Source organism: Chrysochloris asiatica, unplaced genomic scaffold, assembly GCF_000296735.1.
Source record: "Chrysochloris asiatica unplaced genomic scaffold, ChrAsi1.0 scaffold00391, whole genome shotgun sequence".
Lineage (NCBI taxonomy): Eukaryota > Metazoa > Chordata > Mammalia > Afrosoricida > Chrysochloridae > Chrysochloris > Chrysochloris asiatica.
In genome coordinates, this window is record NW_006408909.1 from 401,208 (window position 1) to 416,404 (window position 15,197).

Genomic DNA, 15,197 nt, shown 5'->3' on the forward strand with positions numbered 1-15,197 from the left:
GTTGAGTCTGTTCTGACTCACAGCAACACTGTATAGGGTTTCTGAGAAGTGATGGGTGAGCTTGAGCTTCTGACCTTTCAGGCAGTTCTACTCTGTCCTATAGGGTCACTATGAGCTGAAATAGACTCAATGACTATGCTAGGAAAAAGATCTGAGGTTCAAACATGTTCTGTAGAGAGAGATTCTTTTCTTAAGCCTTAAAGCAGAACAAGGAAGGCATCTTAATGTGGTGCTGAAGGATCAGCACTGGACTGCTTACCACAAGGTTGGTGGTTCAAATCCATCCACCACCCTTTGGAAACCCTTTTCAGGGTTGCTATGAGTCAGAATTGACTAGACAGCACTTAACAATACCAGCAAAAACAGAACAAAGACAATCATCTGGATGAGGGAAAACACCAACATGTACACAGCACAGAGGCCAATGGAATCCTCTGACTCACAGTCATGGCTTCTATCATATACAAAAGAGAACAAAGGAAATTATCACAGATCATGATTGTTATTGTTGTTAAGTCGCAGGAGCATAAAACCTCAACTTTCCCCTGCAGATAGGCTGGTGGGTTTGAACTGTGGACCTTGTAGTTCATAGTCCAGTGCTTACATGTGGACCCACTGTGCTTCTAGATCATAATTGGTGGCAGGTAGCAGGTGTGACTACAGAGGTGGGGTAAGGGTCATGATTGTGATACACACATCATTGAAGTTTAAAAAAGTGACATATTGGTTCTGGAATGTTGATTACCCAGCTCCATGGTAGTTGGGTATGATCCATAATCATGTGACCCTGAGTCATAGTCACCAGGACTTCAACTTTTTAGAGAGCATGTGGCTCTTTTCAGTAAACCATTAAGGGTACATTCAGGTCTCTGTGTAAGTCTGGGGACAAACATCTTCTTCCAGGGCTTACCCCATATGAAGCATTGCTATATTGTTGAAATAACAGAAAAAAAACAACTGAAATAGTGTCTGAATTTATGTCAGGACTCAAAACGGAGTTAGCTGGGAGTAGTTAATCTTACATTTCAGGAATGGAGGACCTTAGGACCATCAAGGGAGAAGAGCAAGAGTGGAATGTGGGACCCTATCCAGAGAAGCAGTGACACCAGAGATGGAGGCAAAGATGAGGACATGGAGAGAGGAAGCAGCTGAGGACTCTGGACTCATGGAAAGAGAAAGGCTGTGTGCTGGTGGCCAGGAGGCAGGCTTGCAGAATGTGCCCTTTGGTTGTTTAAATGATTATATATTCCTGAGTGTTTTTGTGTACATCAAACAAAACAAAAGAAAAATCCATAGGGAATAGAAGCAAATACTGTTAAATGATGATGCATGGAGGGGATTATAATCATTGCAATGAAACATAATACGATAGGACGAGTGCAAAACCAATGTTCTCCCTTGTAAACTATCGCTCAATTCACAATAAAAGCTTTTAAAAAAATGGAGTTAGGGCTTCTGTTGTGGACTTTCACAAACTAAGTGTTTTAGACCTTAAGCTCTAATACAAGGCACACATCAACATGACCAATATTACCAAAACTCAAACCAAACTCATTGCCATTAGATTGATTCTGACTCATAGCAACCCTATGAGAAAGTACAATTGCCCCATAGAATTTCCAAGTCTGTACTCGATAGCACCTAACAACAACACATTATTTACAGAAACAAACTTACTACATTTTTCTCCTACCCCAGCACAAAATTACCAGAGACAAATAGACTAAAAAGGAAGCAAATGGGATAGGGTTTAGACCTGAATTCTAGCAGACTGGGTAAACATAGCTCAAATCCACTTGAGTCTGACTGGCGTCTCCCTCCCCTTGGGTCCACCATAGAGAAGGTGCTGGAAGGACTCAAGGTCATGGATGTTATTAGCAGCTTTGGTACTGAATTCAAGGGGTTCGCTGCCTTTTCTCTAATTAATGGTAACTTAGAGTCACACGGTTGTAAGCACTGAAAAGCTTTATTATTTGTAACAAGTAAGGAGACGGAGAGATCATCCTCAAAGCACTGTCTCTCAGAACAAAGGATTCAGGGGGTTTCTAAGATTTCAGAGGAATGAGGCAGGGTTGGGACTTGGTCTACAAGTTGTTGTCAGGCCCCTTGCTTCCAAAATGGATCTGAGTGGCTCTATTTCTGGAATGTTCTGGAGTTAGTTGGAAGATTAGGTGGTCCATATGGTTCATGTTCTCTAGTCAGGCTGGAACTGACTCAGGGGCAGTCCAGTGCTTGTCCTACAGTATCCATAGTAAGATTAACAGGGAAAGCAGGCTGGAGTCTTCGCTCACTAGTTAGCTGTGTCTGCTGTCTCTGTATCAGGTATCAGTTTGGAATGACAAGGGGTCTCTTTTCAAGGAACAGGCTAGCTTATGTGGTCCTTTTCTTTTATATGTAATTTTCTTACCTGGCTTAACTCAATGGTTGTTGGGGATTTCCCTGTGCATCCCAGACTTTGGATCTAGGAATGTGGTTGAAATTCATAGTCTGGGATAGACAGGGAAATGGTGCAAGACCAGGCAGTGTTTTGTTCTGTTGTACAAAGGATTACCTATGGGTTCGCACCATCTCCACAATTGTTTTGTTTGAACCCATTGTTGCAGTCACTGTATTAGTCCATCTCATTGGGGGTCTTTCTTGCTGACCCTCTACTTTATCAAGCATTATGTCCTTTTCCAGGCACTTGTCTCTCATGATGACATGTTCACATTATGTGAGATGAAGTCTTTCTAAGAAGCACTCTGGTTGTACTTCTTTCAAGACAGATTTTTTTTTTTTTTTTCCTTCTGACAGTCCATGATAATTTCAATATTCTTTCCCAAGACCATAATTCAAATTCAGCAATTCCTCTCAAGTCTTCCTTATTTATTGTACAGGTTTCACATTCAAATAAAGTGATCGAAAATACCAGACACTCTATCAGACAGTGTTCAACTGCTATTCATAAGGTTTTCAGTGACTAATTCAATTTATTCCTTCTTCTTAATTTATCTTAGTCTGGAAGCCCCACTGACACCAGTCCACCATGATTGACCCTGCTGGTAGTTGAAATGCTGGTGGAATAGCTTCTAGCATCATAGCAGCATGCAAGTTATCAAAGTATGACAAACTGACCCATGTGTTGTGGTAGCTTGGTAGGAATGTAATATTTCTCATACTGTAAATGCCCTCAAATTCAAATGGGTCTCTGATCCTGTTTTATTTTCTCAGAGTCTTGTTGTTACTTGCCATCTGATGCCCCTAACTCATGATGACCCCATACACAACAGAAAAAAATGCTGCCCCGTTGTGTACTATCCCTGTGGACTAGACAGTTATGATCCACAGGGTTTTTACTGACTGATTTTTCAGAAGTAGATCTCCAGGGCTTTCTTTCTGTTTTATTCTGAAAGCTCCATATTCTGCCTTATTCTGTAGAGCATCATAGTGAAGTTGTTGTTTTTAAGTGCCTTCTAGTCAGTTCTGACCCATAGCGCCTCTGTCTAGGGTTTTCGAGGAGCAGCTGGTGACATGCAGAAAGGAGTTTTAATTCTCTTAGAATCCAAATTTTTGTATCCCACAAAGGTTGAAATGACCCATCCAAGATAACACTCTGAAATAATCATTGAATCTTAAAAAGCTGAAACTGGTCTCCTGAAAGTCACCTTTAAGACAAACGATGTTGTTGTTGTTAAGTGATATCAAGTAGGTTCCTTATTAAGTTTCAAGGAGTGGATAATGGGTTTGAACTGATGACCTTAGGGTTAGCAGTCCAGTGCTTGTGCTACAGTGCCACACCAGAACTCCAATGTTGTTGTTCAGCTTAATTTGTACAGTTTGTTTGCCTTGGGCATAGAGTGTTTTTCTTTTAGAATTACCTGTATGCAACCAGTTTTGACCAATAGAGACTCCGAAGGTCAGTTAGAAAATCTTTTACTTAGGGCCTATCAGTAATTAATTGCTTTTCAAGATAATTCCGTTTGGAATCCAGCATAACCACAAATTGTTTTATCAGTTCTAGCCCAGCCCTTTTCCATGGTGATGTATAATTTACTAGTGATCAGATGAAATACTCTATCTTAAAGTCTTGATATGAATCTAAAATCCATGCAGAATTTTAAAGCTGCCTTTTCTGAAAGCAGCTTTTCTAATCTTTGTGCTGACCTAGCTATAAACCATAGATAATTTTTTCCCCTTCCTCTATGCTATGCAGAATGTAATAGTCTATGTCTGAAGAGTCTTTTGTTATATCTATCTATCTATCTATAAATAGATAGATAGAGTGTGTGTGTGTGTTCTGATGTGGCACTGTAGGATAATGCCATGGACTACAAGGTCAGCAGTTCAAACAAATCAGCCGCTTATCGGAAACCATAGACAGGGTCACTACGAGTTGGAACCAACTTGATGGCACATAATAACACATGTATATATCGAACCCATCCTCCAAATATATATTTGTTTGTTTGCTGTTGTTCTTTTGGGAGTGGGTGGGTAGAAGTAAGGAATGAGGGTTAGAATAGGACTATGGCTACAATACCAGGAAAATGTTTACCTATGCTTTATTGACTACGCAAAGGCTCTCGATTGTGTGGATCATGACAAGCTCTGGACAACATTGCGAAGTATGTGTATTCCAGAACACTTAATTGTACTCATGAGGAATCTGTACCTGGACCAAGAAGCAGTTTTTCGAACAGAACATGGGAACACTGAATATTTTAAAATTAAAAAAGGTGTGTGACAAGGTTGTATTCTTTCACCATACTTATTCAACCTGTATGCTGAGCAAATCATCTGAGAAGCTGGGTTCTATGAAGAAAAACGTGGCATTAGGACTGGAGGAAGACTCATTAACAACCTGCAATATGCAGATAACACAACTTTGCTGGCTGAAAGTGAAGAGGACTTAAAACATTTACTGATGAAGATCAAAGAGCACAGCCTTTGGTATGAATTATATCTCAATGTAAAGAAAACAAAAATTCTCACCACTGGACTAATAAACGACGTTCTTATCAAGGGAGAAAAGATTGAAGTTGTCAACAACTTCATTCTTCTTGGATCAACTATCAACACTCACAGAAGCAGTAGTCAAGAAATCAAACAACGTATTGCATTAAGCAAATCTGCTGCACAAGACCTTTTCAAAGTGTTGAAGAGCAAAGATGTCAGCTTGAGGACTAAGGTGCTCCTAACCCAATCCATGGTATTTTCAATAACTCCATATACAGCATATAAGGAAGACCATAGAAGAAGTGATGCTTTTGAGTTATGGTGTTGGAAGAGAATATTGAAAGTGCCATGGGCTTCCTAAAGAACCAATGGATCTGTGTTGGAAGTGCAGCCAGAGTGCTCCTTGGAGGTCAGAATGGCCAATATTCATCTCTCATACTTCAGGCATATTGTCAGGAGGGACACATTGCTGGAGAAGGATATTATGTGTGGTAAGGTGGATGGTCAGAGAAAATGAGGAAGACCCCCAACAAGATGGATTGGCCAAGTGGCAGCATGGGTAGGCTCAAGCATGGCAACAGTAGTGAGGCTGGCCAGGATAGGCAATGTTTCATTCTGCTCTGCATAAGGTCGCTATGAGTCGGTACCGACTTGATGAAACCTAACAACAACAGCATGGATTAATTGCTGCCATTATGGTTTTGTGTGTGTATGTGTGTGTGGTATTGTTGTTTTCTTTGTTCTGTGTGTCTTCCTTTGCTGAGTTCATGTTTTTTGTGTTCTTTCTTGTGAGTTTCCACATAGTTTTAATGTTTCCATGTTCTTCTTGGATTTTCATGTTCTTGGTATGTTGTGTAGGGTTATTTTTCTTTGAGGTTACCTTATAATCCATTAACTTTTCCCCACATTTACTGAAGTCTATTTAATCCTGAAATCTACCCGATCTTCTCACCATCTGGATCACTGTTCCTACGTGTTTACCTTCTTCTGCATTGTAATTTTTTTGATTATAGACTGACCTCCCAGATTCTCTGAGTTTGTTCTTATAATTTTGTTCTGTTCTCAACTCTTTCATCTGTTCATTTAGTTCTAGGAGGTACTGCCACATATGTCAATCTCTGGTTGTTGTCTGTTCTTGTTGGTTCTCAGTCCACAGAACTTCCTTTAGGGTGTTTTGTAGCACAGTGTTGGCTGTGTTTATTCTTAGCTTTTGTTTATACTGGAATGTTTTGATTACACTGTCGTATTTGATTGATAGCTTTGCTGGATAAAAGATTCTTGACAGTTTTTCTTCTGTCAGGGTTTTACAATATGTCTCCCATTGCCTTCTTGCTTGCATAGTTTCTGCTAAGAGATGTGAGCTTAACACTCCCTAGTTCTTTTCAGGAGTGTCTCCTTATCTTTGATTTTGGAGAGCTTGATTATGATATGTCTCAGTGATTTTCTTTTGGGGTCTATCCCTCCTGGGTTTCATTGAGCTTCTTGAATGGTTATACTTTCACTTTTCAGGATGTTAGAGAAATGTTTTTCCAGCAGTTCTTCAACTATTTCCTCTGTGGACTTCTGTGATTCTTCCTGTTCCAGAATGCCGATAATTCCTAAGTTATTCCTCTTTTTATTGCCCAACATGAATCTTAGACCTTCTTCGGAGTTTTAAATCTTTTTCTGTTTGCTTTTCTATCTTAGTGGTATTGAGAGATTTGTCTTCCAGCCTACTAGTTCTGCCTTCCATCTCTTCTAATCTACTCCTTTGCCCTTTCAGTGTATTGTCTATTTCTTATATTCTATTATTGATCATTTGGACCTCTTTCTGTAGGTTTTTAATTGTTTCCAGTGCTGTATCTATCTTATTTGATTGTTCCTGTAACACTTTCCTGACTTCTTTCTTAGTTTTCTCAACTCCATAGTAAAGTGTTTTGAAACATTTTATAATCATTTTTCTGAATTCCTTCTGAGGTATTTCCAAGGCCTGCCCTCCTTCCAGCATGGAGTCCAGGTCTACTTCTAGGTCATTTGTCTCAGATATTGTAACTTGTTTCTTGACATGTACTGATATGGTCTTCTGCTTTTGCTTCTTGGACACGTTTAGAGTTTATCTGTAGCCTTAATACTTAGATGGGTGTATGTTTTGATATTTGTTATGTTTTCTGATTGCCTCCAGGTAGATGTGATCAGGATGTGGACTTCCTTTTTCACTCTTCTTATTGCTTGACTCAGAGTAACTTTCACAGGTGTTGTCTACCTCCCTGGTATATGGCAGTTGTTATTTGTTCTTGCCTGGATTGTGGAGTTTTATAGAGTGATTGTAGCTTGACTATATGGCAGCAGTTGCTGTCTCTTCTTGAGTAATATAGGGAGAGAAAGAGTCCCCCCCTCCCCGCAAGGTAAAAGGAGGAGCATAAAACAGCAAAACAGCAACAGCAAAAACAAAACAAAACAAAACACACCACCACCAACAACAACAACACTAGATTGGATACTGTAGTCTATAATCGCAGAAAGAGTTATTGTGGTGTACCTCAGTATTTAATTTAATTTTTGGCCTGTTTTGTTTTTAAACTCTCTTTCCCTCACCACACCCCTTGTTCTGGCCTTTTTGCTATTAAAAAAAGCTCAGGGCTGACACTTGGGCTGAGAGTATCTCTATAGTTTTAAGTTTTATCTAACAAAATACCTACTGGAGTTGTAAGTTTTACCAACAGCCCTGTCAAAGAGCAAACTGGAGCACCTGTTAAAATTAAAGATCAGGGAGTACTTTGTCAAGGGTTCATCAAAACACTGCAGTTAAAGGAAATGTTCACAGGGCTTATATACTGAGGACGCTTCTTAGAAGAAGAAAATTCTGACTGGCTGACAGTTATAAAATCATGCTTTATCAGACTCAAGACCTATTCAACATTATTTTGCTAAAGATAAAGTTTGAGTATTTTAACAGCTTATTCTATGGATATTTCAAGGGTCAGCCTGAATGAATGCTCTTGCCAGGAATATACTATGAGAGAAAGGGAGGAGGGTGTGTGCAAATTTACTTAGGTATGTTGGCTAGCTGACTTTTAAAAGTCAGCTCAGAATAAGCAGTAAATGTGGCGGTGGTGGTTGTGATGGTGGTGAAAATGAGTCTGGCTTGCATCTTTGACTAAATCTCTTTATGCCAAGCATCTATCTCTTGAACTCCTTCATATCCCAGAGGAGGACTAGTATCCTCAGTTGCTGGGCTTGGGATTTTAATATTTTTTTATACACTGAGTCATCACTTCTGTCCTGTGATCATCTTATAATTAACTGAAGAGCTTACAATTATGTACTCTTAACCAGTCATCCCACCTATAGGTTAACACCAACTCACTGTCAGGGAGTTAATTCTGTCTCACATCATCTCAATAGGGCCAGTAAAAGTGCTTCCCTCGTGTTTCTGAGGTTGTAAATCTTTACCAGAGCAGAATGCCTCACTGGAACACAAAGCACCAGTCTCAGCTCTCGGATATCCTGTTTACGCTTCCCGGAATTGTCTTTCAGCCAATCATGATTTTGTAGCTACTGTTTCAACTGCAGAAGAACGGTAACTTCTTTCTTGTCTGGTGGAGTGTCCATCTTTGTCCTGAGAATTTGCATGTTTTCCCATCTTTGGACTTTCAATAAATCTTTTAATTTGTACTTTTATAGAATGTGAGTCTTCATTCTAGGACTTCTTTGGAACATTCTTGATTCTCTAGTCAGAAGTGTTGCCCGATATGCAAATAACATATTAAATAAATTTCTTTTGTTGGTTTAATATTTTTAACAATATCAACAAAGCCTTCACTCACAGCGTTGGTGGTTGCCAAAGGTCTCCTGCATGGAGAGTCGGAATTTTACCATTTAGCTACCACTGCCCCCTAGCTTCTGCTTGTTGTTAAGTGCGGTCAGAAGGACCCTGTTTAGTTTCTGAGGATTTAAATCTTCTTCAGAGTCTCATCTTTCTCCCGCAGAGCGGCTGGCGTCTCGAACCGCAGACCTTGTGGTTCAGAGTCCAGTGCTTATCGTATGTTGTTGTTGTTAAGTGCTGTCGAGTAGGTTCCGACACATAGCGACGAGTCAGAACTAATTCGATGGCACTAAACAACAACATAGGGTTTCCGAGGAGCGGCTGGTGAGCTTGAATCCTCGACCTTGTGGTTCAAACCGACTTTGCAGCCCAGGGCATTAACCCACAGCGTCACACCTAAATAGGGTTTTCAGAGTGGCTGATGAGTTCGAACCACCAACATTGAGGTCTAGTGCTTATCCTACAGCGCCACACCAGTACTCTCCGGAAATCAAGGTTGTTAAGAGACATCGAGTTGATTCCGACTCATAGCGACCCTGTACAGGGTTTCCAAGGAGCAGCTGGTGGGTTTAAACTCTCTACCTTGTGGTTCTCAGTCCAGTGCTGATCCGACAGCGCCGCACCAGAAGCACAAATCATAGGTGGCGATTATCAGAACATAGCAGTGCGCTCTTTTTAGCATCACAGAAACTCGGAGTCACAGGACCTCGGTAACACGGCTAGAGGAACCACCAGTGAACAGCAGAAGCTGGAATAAGACACTCAAAAAGTGACCGGCTTTGAAGGCCCGGAGGTAATGGGAGGGGGCCAAAGGTTCGACCAAACATAGCCAGCCCTACACCGCCCCTCGTATACTCTGACTTCCGGGCAGCAGGGGGAAGCAGGCGGATCCCACCTACGAGTGCTCTTGTTTCCGGCGGAGAAGAAAGAGCGAAGGACTGCCTGTCAGTCGACGGTGCGGCGTGTTTCCGTGCGGCGGTGGGTCTCGGACGGGGGAATGGGGAAAGTGAGAGCGCTGCGGTCTCGGGTGCACCGGGCGGCCGTGAGGCCGAATGGGGAGGCTGCACCTGGTCCTGCTCCCCCGATCCAGAAACTGTACCTATCACAGCCCTTGAGCGGCCGAGCCGGGGGAAAGGTAAGGTGGGTACTGAGCGGACGGCGAGGATAGGAAGCGCCGGTGTTGCTGCCTGCGGGCGGACGAGTACCCGGACCCCGGGCCGACACGACCGCGTGAATTCCACACTGCTGGTGCTCAGTGGGCGGGCTGCGGAGGGGCGAGCGTTGGGACACAGCCCGGGGGAGACCTGGGAGCGTAGACTAGGAGCTGCCGGCCTCCGTCGCTCCAGTGTCGTGCGAGAGAACCAGTCCACCACCACAGTCAAGGAATGCCACACGAAAAATGGCAAAGATTGCTTTGTACCTGAAATCCCAAGGAAAGGAAGGAAATTACGGGGATTAAAGAGAGAAAAAATGGAAAGGAAACTGAAAACTGAAAAGAAATTCCCTTTCCTTTACTGAGCCCTAAGGTCGGCAGTTCAAACTTACAAGCCGCTTCTCAGAAACCCTTTACAGGATTGTTGAGTCGGAATCGACTTGAATTTAGCAACAACATCCTTTGTCGTCCTCGCTCTTACTACATCACTACTTTCTCCAGAAATGGACCCTCTTCCGATCAGTTCGTGTGAGTGGAATATGCAGCATATGTTTTTGGTTTTGCAGTCAAGTGAATTCCTACTTGGGGCTGTCCCATGTGTATTAGAGTAGAATTGTGTACTATAGGATTTTCAAGGCAGTGGGTTTCCAAGGTGCCTCTGGGGGGCTTGAACTGTCATTTTTTGGGTTAGTAGTCCAGCACTGAAACATTTGCTTCACCCAGGAACTCCCTACTAGTTATTGTTGTTGAGTCATTTCTGACACAGGAGACCCCATGTGCAGGGTTTTCAAAGGTGGTGACCTTTCCCAAGTGTCTCCCGTGGCTCTGCAACCTTTTAGCTGTTGATAAGTGCCATTGAGTTGATTCCGAGACATAGCAACCCAGTATAGGGTTTCCATGAAGTGGCTGGTGGGTTTGATCCGATGACCTTGAAGTTAGTTGTTGTTATGTGCGGTGGAGTCAGTTCCGAGTCATAGTAACCCTGTACAGGGTTTCCAAGGCTGTAAATCTTTACGGGAGCAGAAAGCCTCATTTTTCTCCTGCGAAACAGTTGGTAGTTTCGAACTGCTGACCTTTCAGTTCACAGCCTGATTCGTAACCACTACGCTACCACCGGAGCTGAGGTTAGGTGCTTATCCAGAGCTGTAGTTAAGTGCTTATCCTACAGAGCCACACCAGGACTCTTCAGTTAGTAGGGGTGGAACTATTTGCATCACCCAGGGACTTCATATAGAGATGCACATCAAAACCACAGTAAGGTATCACCTTACCCCAATTAGAATTGAAAAACAAACAAACAAAAACAGTAAAAGAACAAGTAGCTCATAATTATGGCTGAACAGTATTACATTGTATGTATGGACACATTTTATCTCTTCATCTGGTGATGGACATATAGGTGGTTTCCACTTTTTGGCTGCAGTGTTACAATGAACATTTCGTGCACACATTTTTCTGTGGCCCTAAAGAGTGGAATTGCTGTGTCATATGGTAATTTTATGTTAGGATCTGCCAAATTGCTTTCCAAGGAGATCACACTACTTTACATACAATGTTTTAGGGCAACTGTAGTACCAGGGTTCAAGATCTGCTACAAAAGACACAATCCACACCTTGGACAGTGCATGGGACAACACTTTACTCAGAGAAGAGAGCAAAGTCAGCTCTCATTGTGGCCACAGTTCTTACCTGGCCATCAAATTCCCCCTTGAAGTTGGTGCAAGGCAGATATTCCATGCTCACTTCTCCTGTGCTGCAGTCAAGGGAGACCTTGTATCTTTCCCACTGGGCATAGAGAAGTGGGATTGGCCAAAAGCTATACAAGTATGGTGCCCATACATGAGCAAGATAGAAAGTTATTGTGTGCCCAGAACAGGGAGCAACGCTTCTGTTAGAAGAGAGACCCGGTTCCTAGCCTCCTTACCAGAGAAATGTTCTGGGCTTATCACCTATGCTTAAGCAGTCCAAATGGGAAACATAGAGGCATATTGTCTTTCTAGTAGTCTACGCCTTCCCTCCATCCGCATTCCCTCCATCCGCATTAGAACACCAGAGAAAAACGAAGCACAGCACTCAAGTCCTGGTGTGCCCAAATTGTCCATTCCAGATACTGAGCTGCCTGTTCATGGCATGGTATAAAACTGATGTTATGCCTGTGAACAATTTGCTTAATGTTTCTGTTGTTAAGTAATGCCAAATCAGTTCCAACCCATAGCAACTCTGTGTATAGGGTTTCCAAAGAGCAGCTTGTGAGCTTGAACCACCGACCTTGCAGTTCAAATGACTTTGCAGTCTGACGCATTAGCATTTAATGAGGGTTGTTAGTAGGATAGGATTTTTGGTCATGCTTGTCTTCTAACCAAAAGGTTGACAGAACCTACCAACATTTCCAGAGAAGAAAAGACCTGTCAATTTGCTCCCGTAGAGGCTCTTGTTGCAACGAGTCAGTTAAAATTCAGTGACCCTGTATAGAGTTTTCTAGGAATGGCTGGTGGGTTTGAATGGTTGACCTTGCAATTAGCAGCCCAGTGTTTCTTTTACAGCCACATCAGTAATCCCCCATAGAGATTTCAGCACAGAAAATGCTACAGGGCAGTTCTACTCTGTTATGGTGGTTGGTGGTTATGTGCTGTGTAGTCAGTTCTGACTCATAGCAACCCTGCATAGGGTTTCCAAGGCTGTAAAATCTTCATGGAAGCAGAAAGCCTCATCTTTCTTTCGTGGTACGGCTGGTAGTTTCGAACTGCAGACCTTGAGATTAGCAGCCTAACTCGTAACCACATGCTACCAGAGCTCCTTTTTACTCTGTTATGTTGTTGTGTGCCGTGGAGTCGGTTCTTACTCTGTTATAGAGGGCCACTATAAGCTGGATTGGAGTCCTGGTGTGGTGCTGTAGGATAAGCACTGGGCCACAAGGTCACTTTGAACCCACCAGCCACTCCTCGTAAACCTTATACAGGGTCATTATGAGTTGGAAACGACTTGACAGCACTTAACAACAACATAAGCGGGATTGATGGCATGCAGTAACTGTTAGGATTTCCTTAGCAGAATGATCAGGCCTGCATGGAACACAGATGACAGCCAGATACCTAGCCATTGCTTAATTCAAGCCAACTGAATAGATCAGAAGGAGCTCTGGTAGTGTAGTGATTATGAATCGGGCTGAGAACTGCAAGGTCAGCTGTTCCGTGGGAGAAATATGACACTTTCTGCTCCCATTAAGATTTACAGCCTCAGAAACCCTGTACAAGGGTCGCTATGAATTGAATTGACTCCACGGCACATAACGTCGAATAGATCAAAGGGGGCTGTGTTTGTCTAATCTTGTGGAGAATTTGAACAGCTTCTTTTATTTCATTTATTTATTGATAATGTGTACTAATTAATTCACTTAAAACAGCATATTTCTTCCAACCTAGCTCATTATATAAACAGTGCACATTCTGGCATAAGTAATGCAAAAGCCTCCTTCTCTTAATAGTTCAATTGTACAAGGTGGCACCATTGCTAGACCAGGTTAATCCAGAAGTGGTGTAATCAGTGTCTATACTTGGTCATTGTCTTAGTTCTCTAGTGCTGCTATAACAGAAATACCACAAGTGGAGGACTTTAACAAGCACATTTATTCTCTCTCAATTTAGGAACTTAGAAGGCCAAATTCAGAGTACCGGCTTTTGGGAAAGCTTTCTCTTTGTTAGCTCCAAGGAAAGTCCTTTTTTCTGTAGCATCTGTAGGCCCAACGTTCCTTGTAGATCTCCAGGTGTCTTAGCATCAATTTTCTTCTGGATCTAGGAGCTTCAAAGTACAGGTCCAGAAGATACACTCCACTCCTGCCTCTTCTTTCTTGGTGGTAGCTGGTCCCTCTCATCTTTACACACTTCTCTTTCCTTTATCTTTTGTGAGTTACAGGTGAGTGAGGGAAACTCCCTTACATCAGATCAGGCTTGTGAGGGGATTAAGGATATTGTTTATTGTTAAGTGCTGTCCAGTCGCTTCTGACTCATAGCGACCTATTTATATAGGGTTTCCGAGGAGTGACTGGTGAGTTTGAACCACCGACCCTGTGGTTCAAACTGACCTTGTAGTCCAGCGCATTATCCTGTAGTGCCATGACAGGACCCACCCTTAATTCTTTTATTGGTTTATCACATCTTGGGGAATTATCAAATAACTGCTGAATAACTTAAAATCATCACCCAATCAAGTTGGAGTTTCTGGCCCTGTGCAGTTTTAAGTTTTCTAGAGAGAATTTTTACAGATAGCCTTTGTACTTTAAAAGTTGTTACCCACAACTGGAGTTGACCAGATCTCTTCAGCACACTAGATCATGCATCCAATCAGTTGCTGTGGTTCACCTGGTAGACGGATGGGCTGGAACTGTGTGACGTGGCTCATCATTTTGGGTCACATGTTGACAGAGCCAGCAGCTGGTCTGATTGGTGGCTCTAGCAAATGCCTATATCATTGGGGCCCATTGATCTGTTGATCATTGTGAGATGATGGGGGGAGAGAGACTATTAACAACCCTCCCTCCCATGAGTGGAGTGGAGATATTCTTATCCCATGACTTGAGAGGGTTGCTCAGATATAGCCACCCAGTCTGTACATTTCCGTCCTGAGGCAACAACTTCTGTTGGGACCCATGTCTTTTTTTTTAAGTTTTTATTGTGAGATTTACATGGGAGGACATCAGCTCTACACTCATCTCATCATATTTTGTTTCATTGCAATGATTACAATCCCCTCCATGCATCATCAAACAATCAAAGGGTACACCACACAGGCCCACCCCCCAGCCACCAGCACACAGCCCTTCTCCCTCCCTGAGTCCAGTGTCCCCAGCCGCTCCATCTGTCCATGTCATCGTCTCTGGGGACCCATGTCTTTTGACCCTGAATTTCCTGTTGTTGTTAGGTGCCATCGAGTTGGTATCAACTCATAGCAACCTTATGAATAGCAGAACGAAACACTGTTCGATCCTGGGCCAGCCTCACTACTGTTGAACCGTTTGAGTCCATTGATGGTGCCACTAGGCCAATCCATCTCGTTGGGGGTCTTCCTCTTTTTCTCTGACCCTCCGCCTTACCAAATATGATATCCTTCTCCAGCGACTTGTCCCTCCTAATAATATGGCTGACATATAAGACACGAAGTTTGGCCATCTTGCCTTCAAGGAGCACTCTGGCTGCACGTCTTCCAAAATGAATCTATTCGTTCTTTTGGCAGCCCATGGCACTTTCAATATTCTCCTCCAACACCATAACTCAAAAGCATCAATTCTTCTATGGTCTTCCTTATTCA

General features: G+C 42.6%; 1 protein-coding gene across 1 annotated transcript in view; it reads left to right on the top strand.

Annotated features, from left to right (window-relative positions):
- The first annotated feature begins 9,737 nt into the window (after positions 1-9,737).
- FAM207A (family with sequence similarity 207, member A) overlaps positions 9,738-15,197 on the top strand; it is a 61,078-nt gene continuing 55,618 nt past the window's right edge. The window contains exon 1 of the mRNA XM_006876560.1: positions 9,738-9,875. Within this exon, the coding sequence (XP_006876622.1) occupies positions 9,738-9,875 (138 nt within the window). The remainder of the gene's footprint in view (positions 9,876-15,197) is intronic.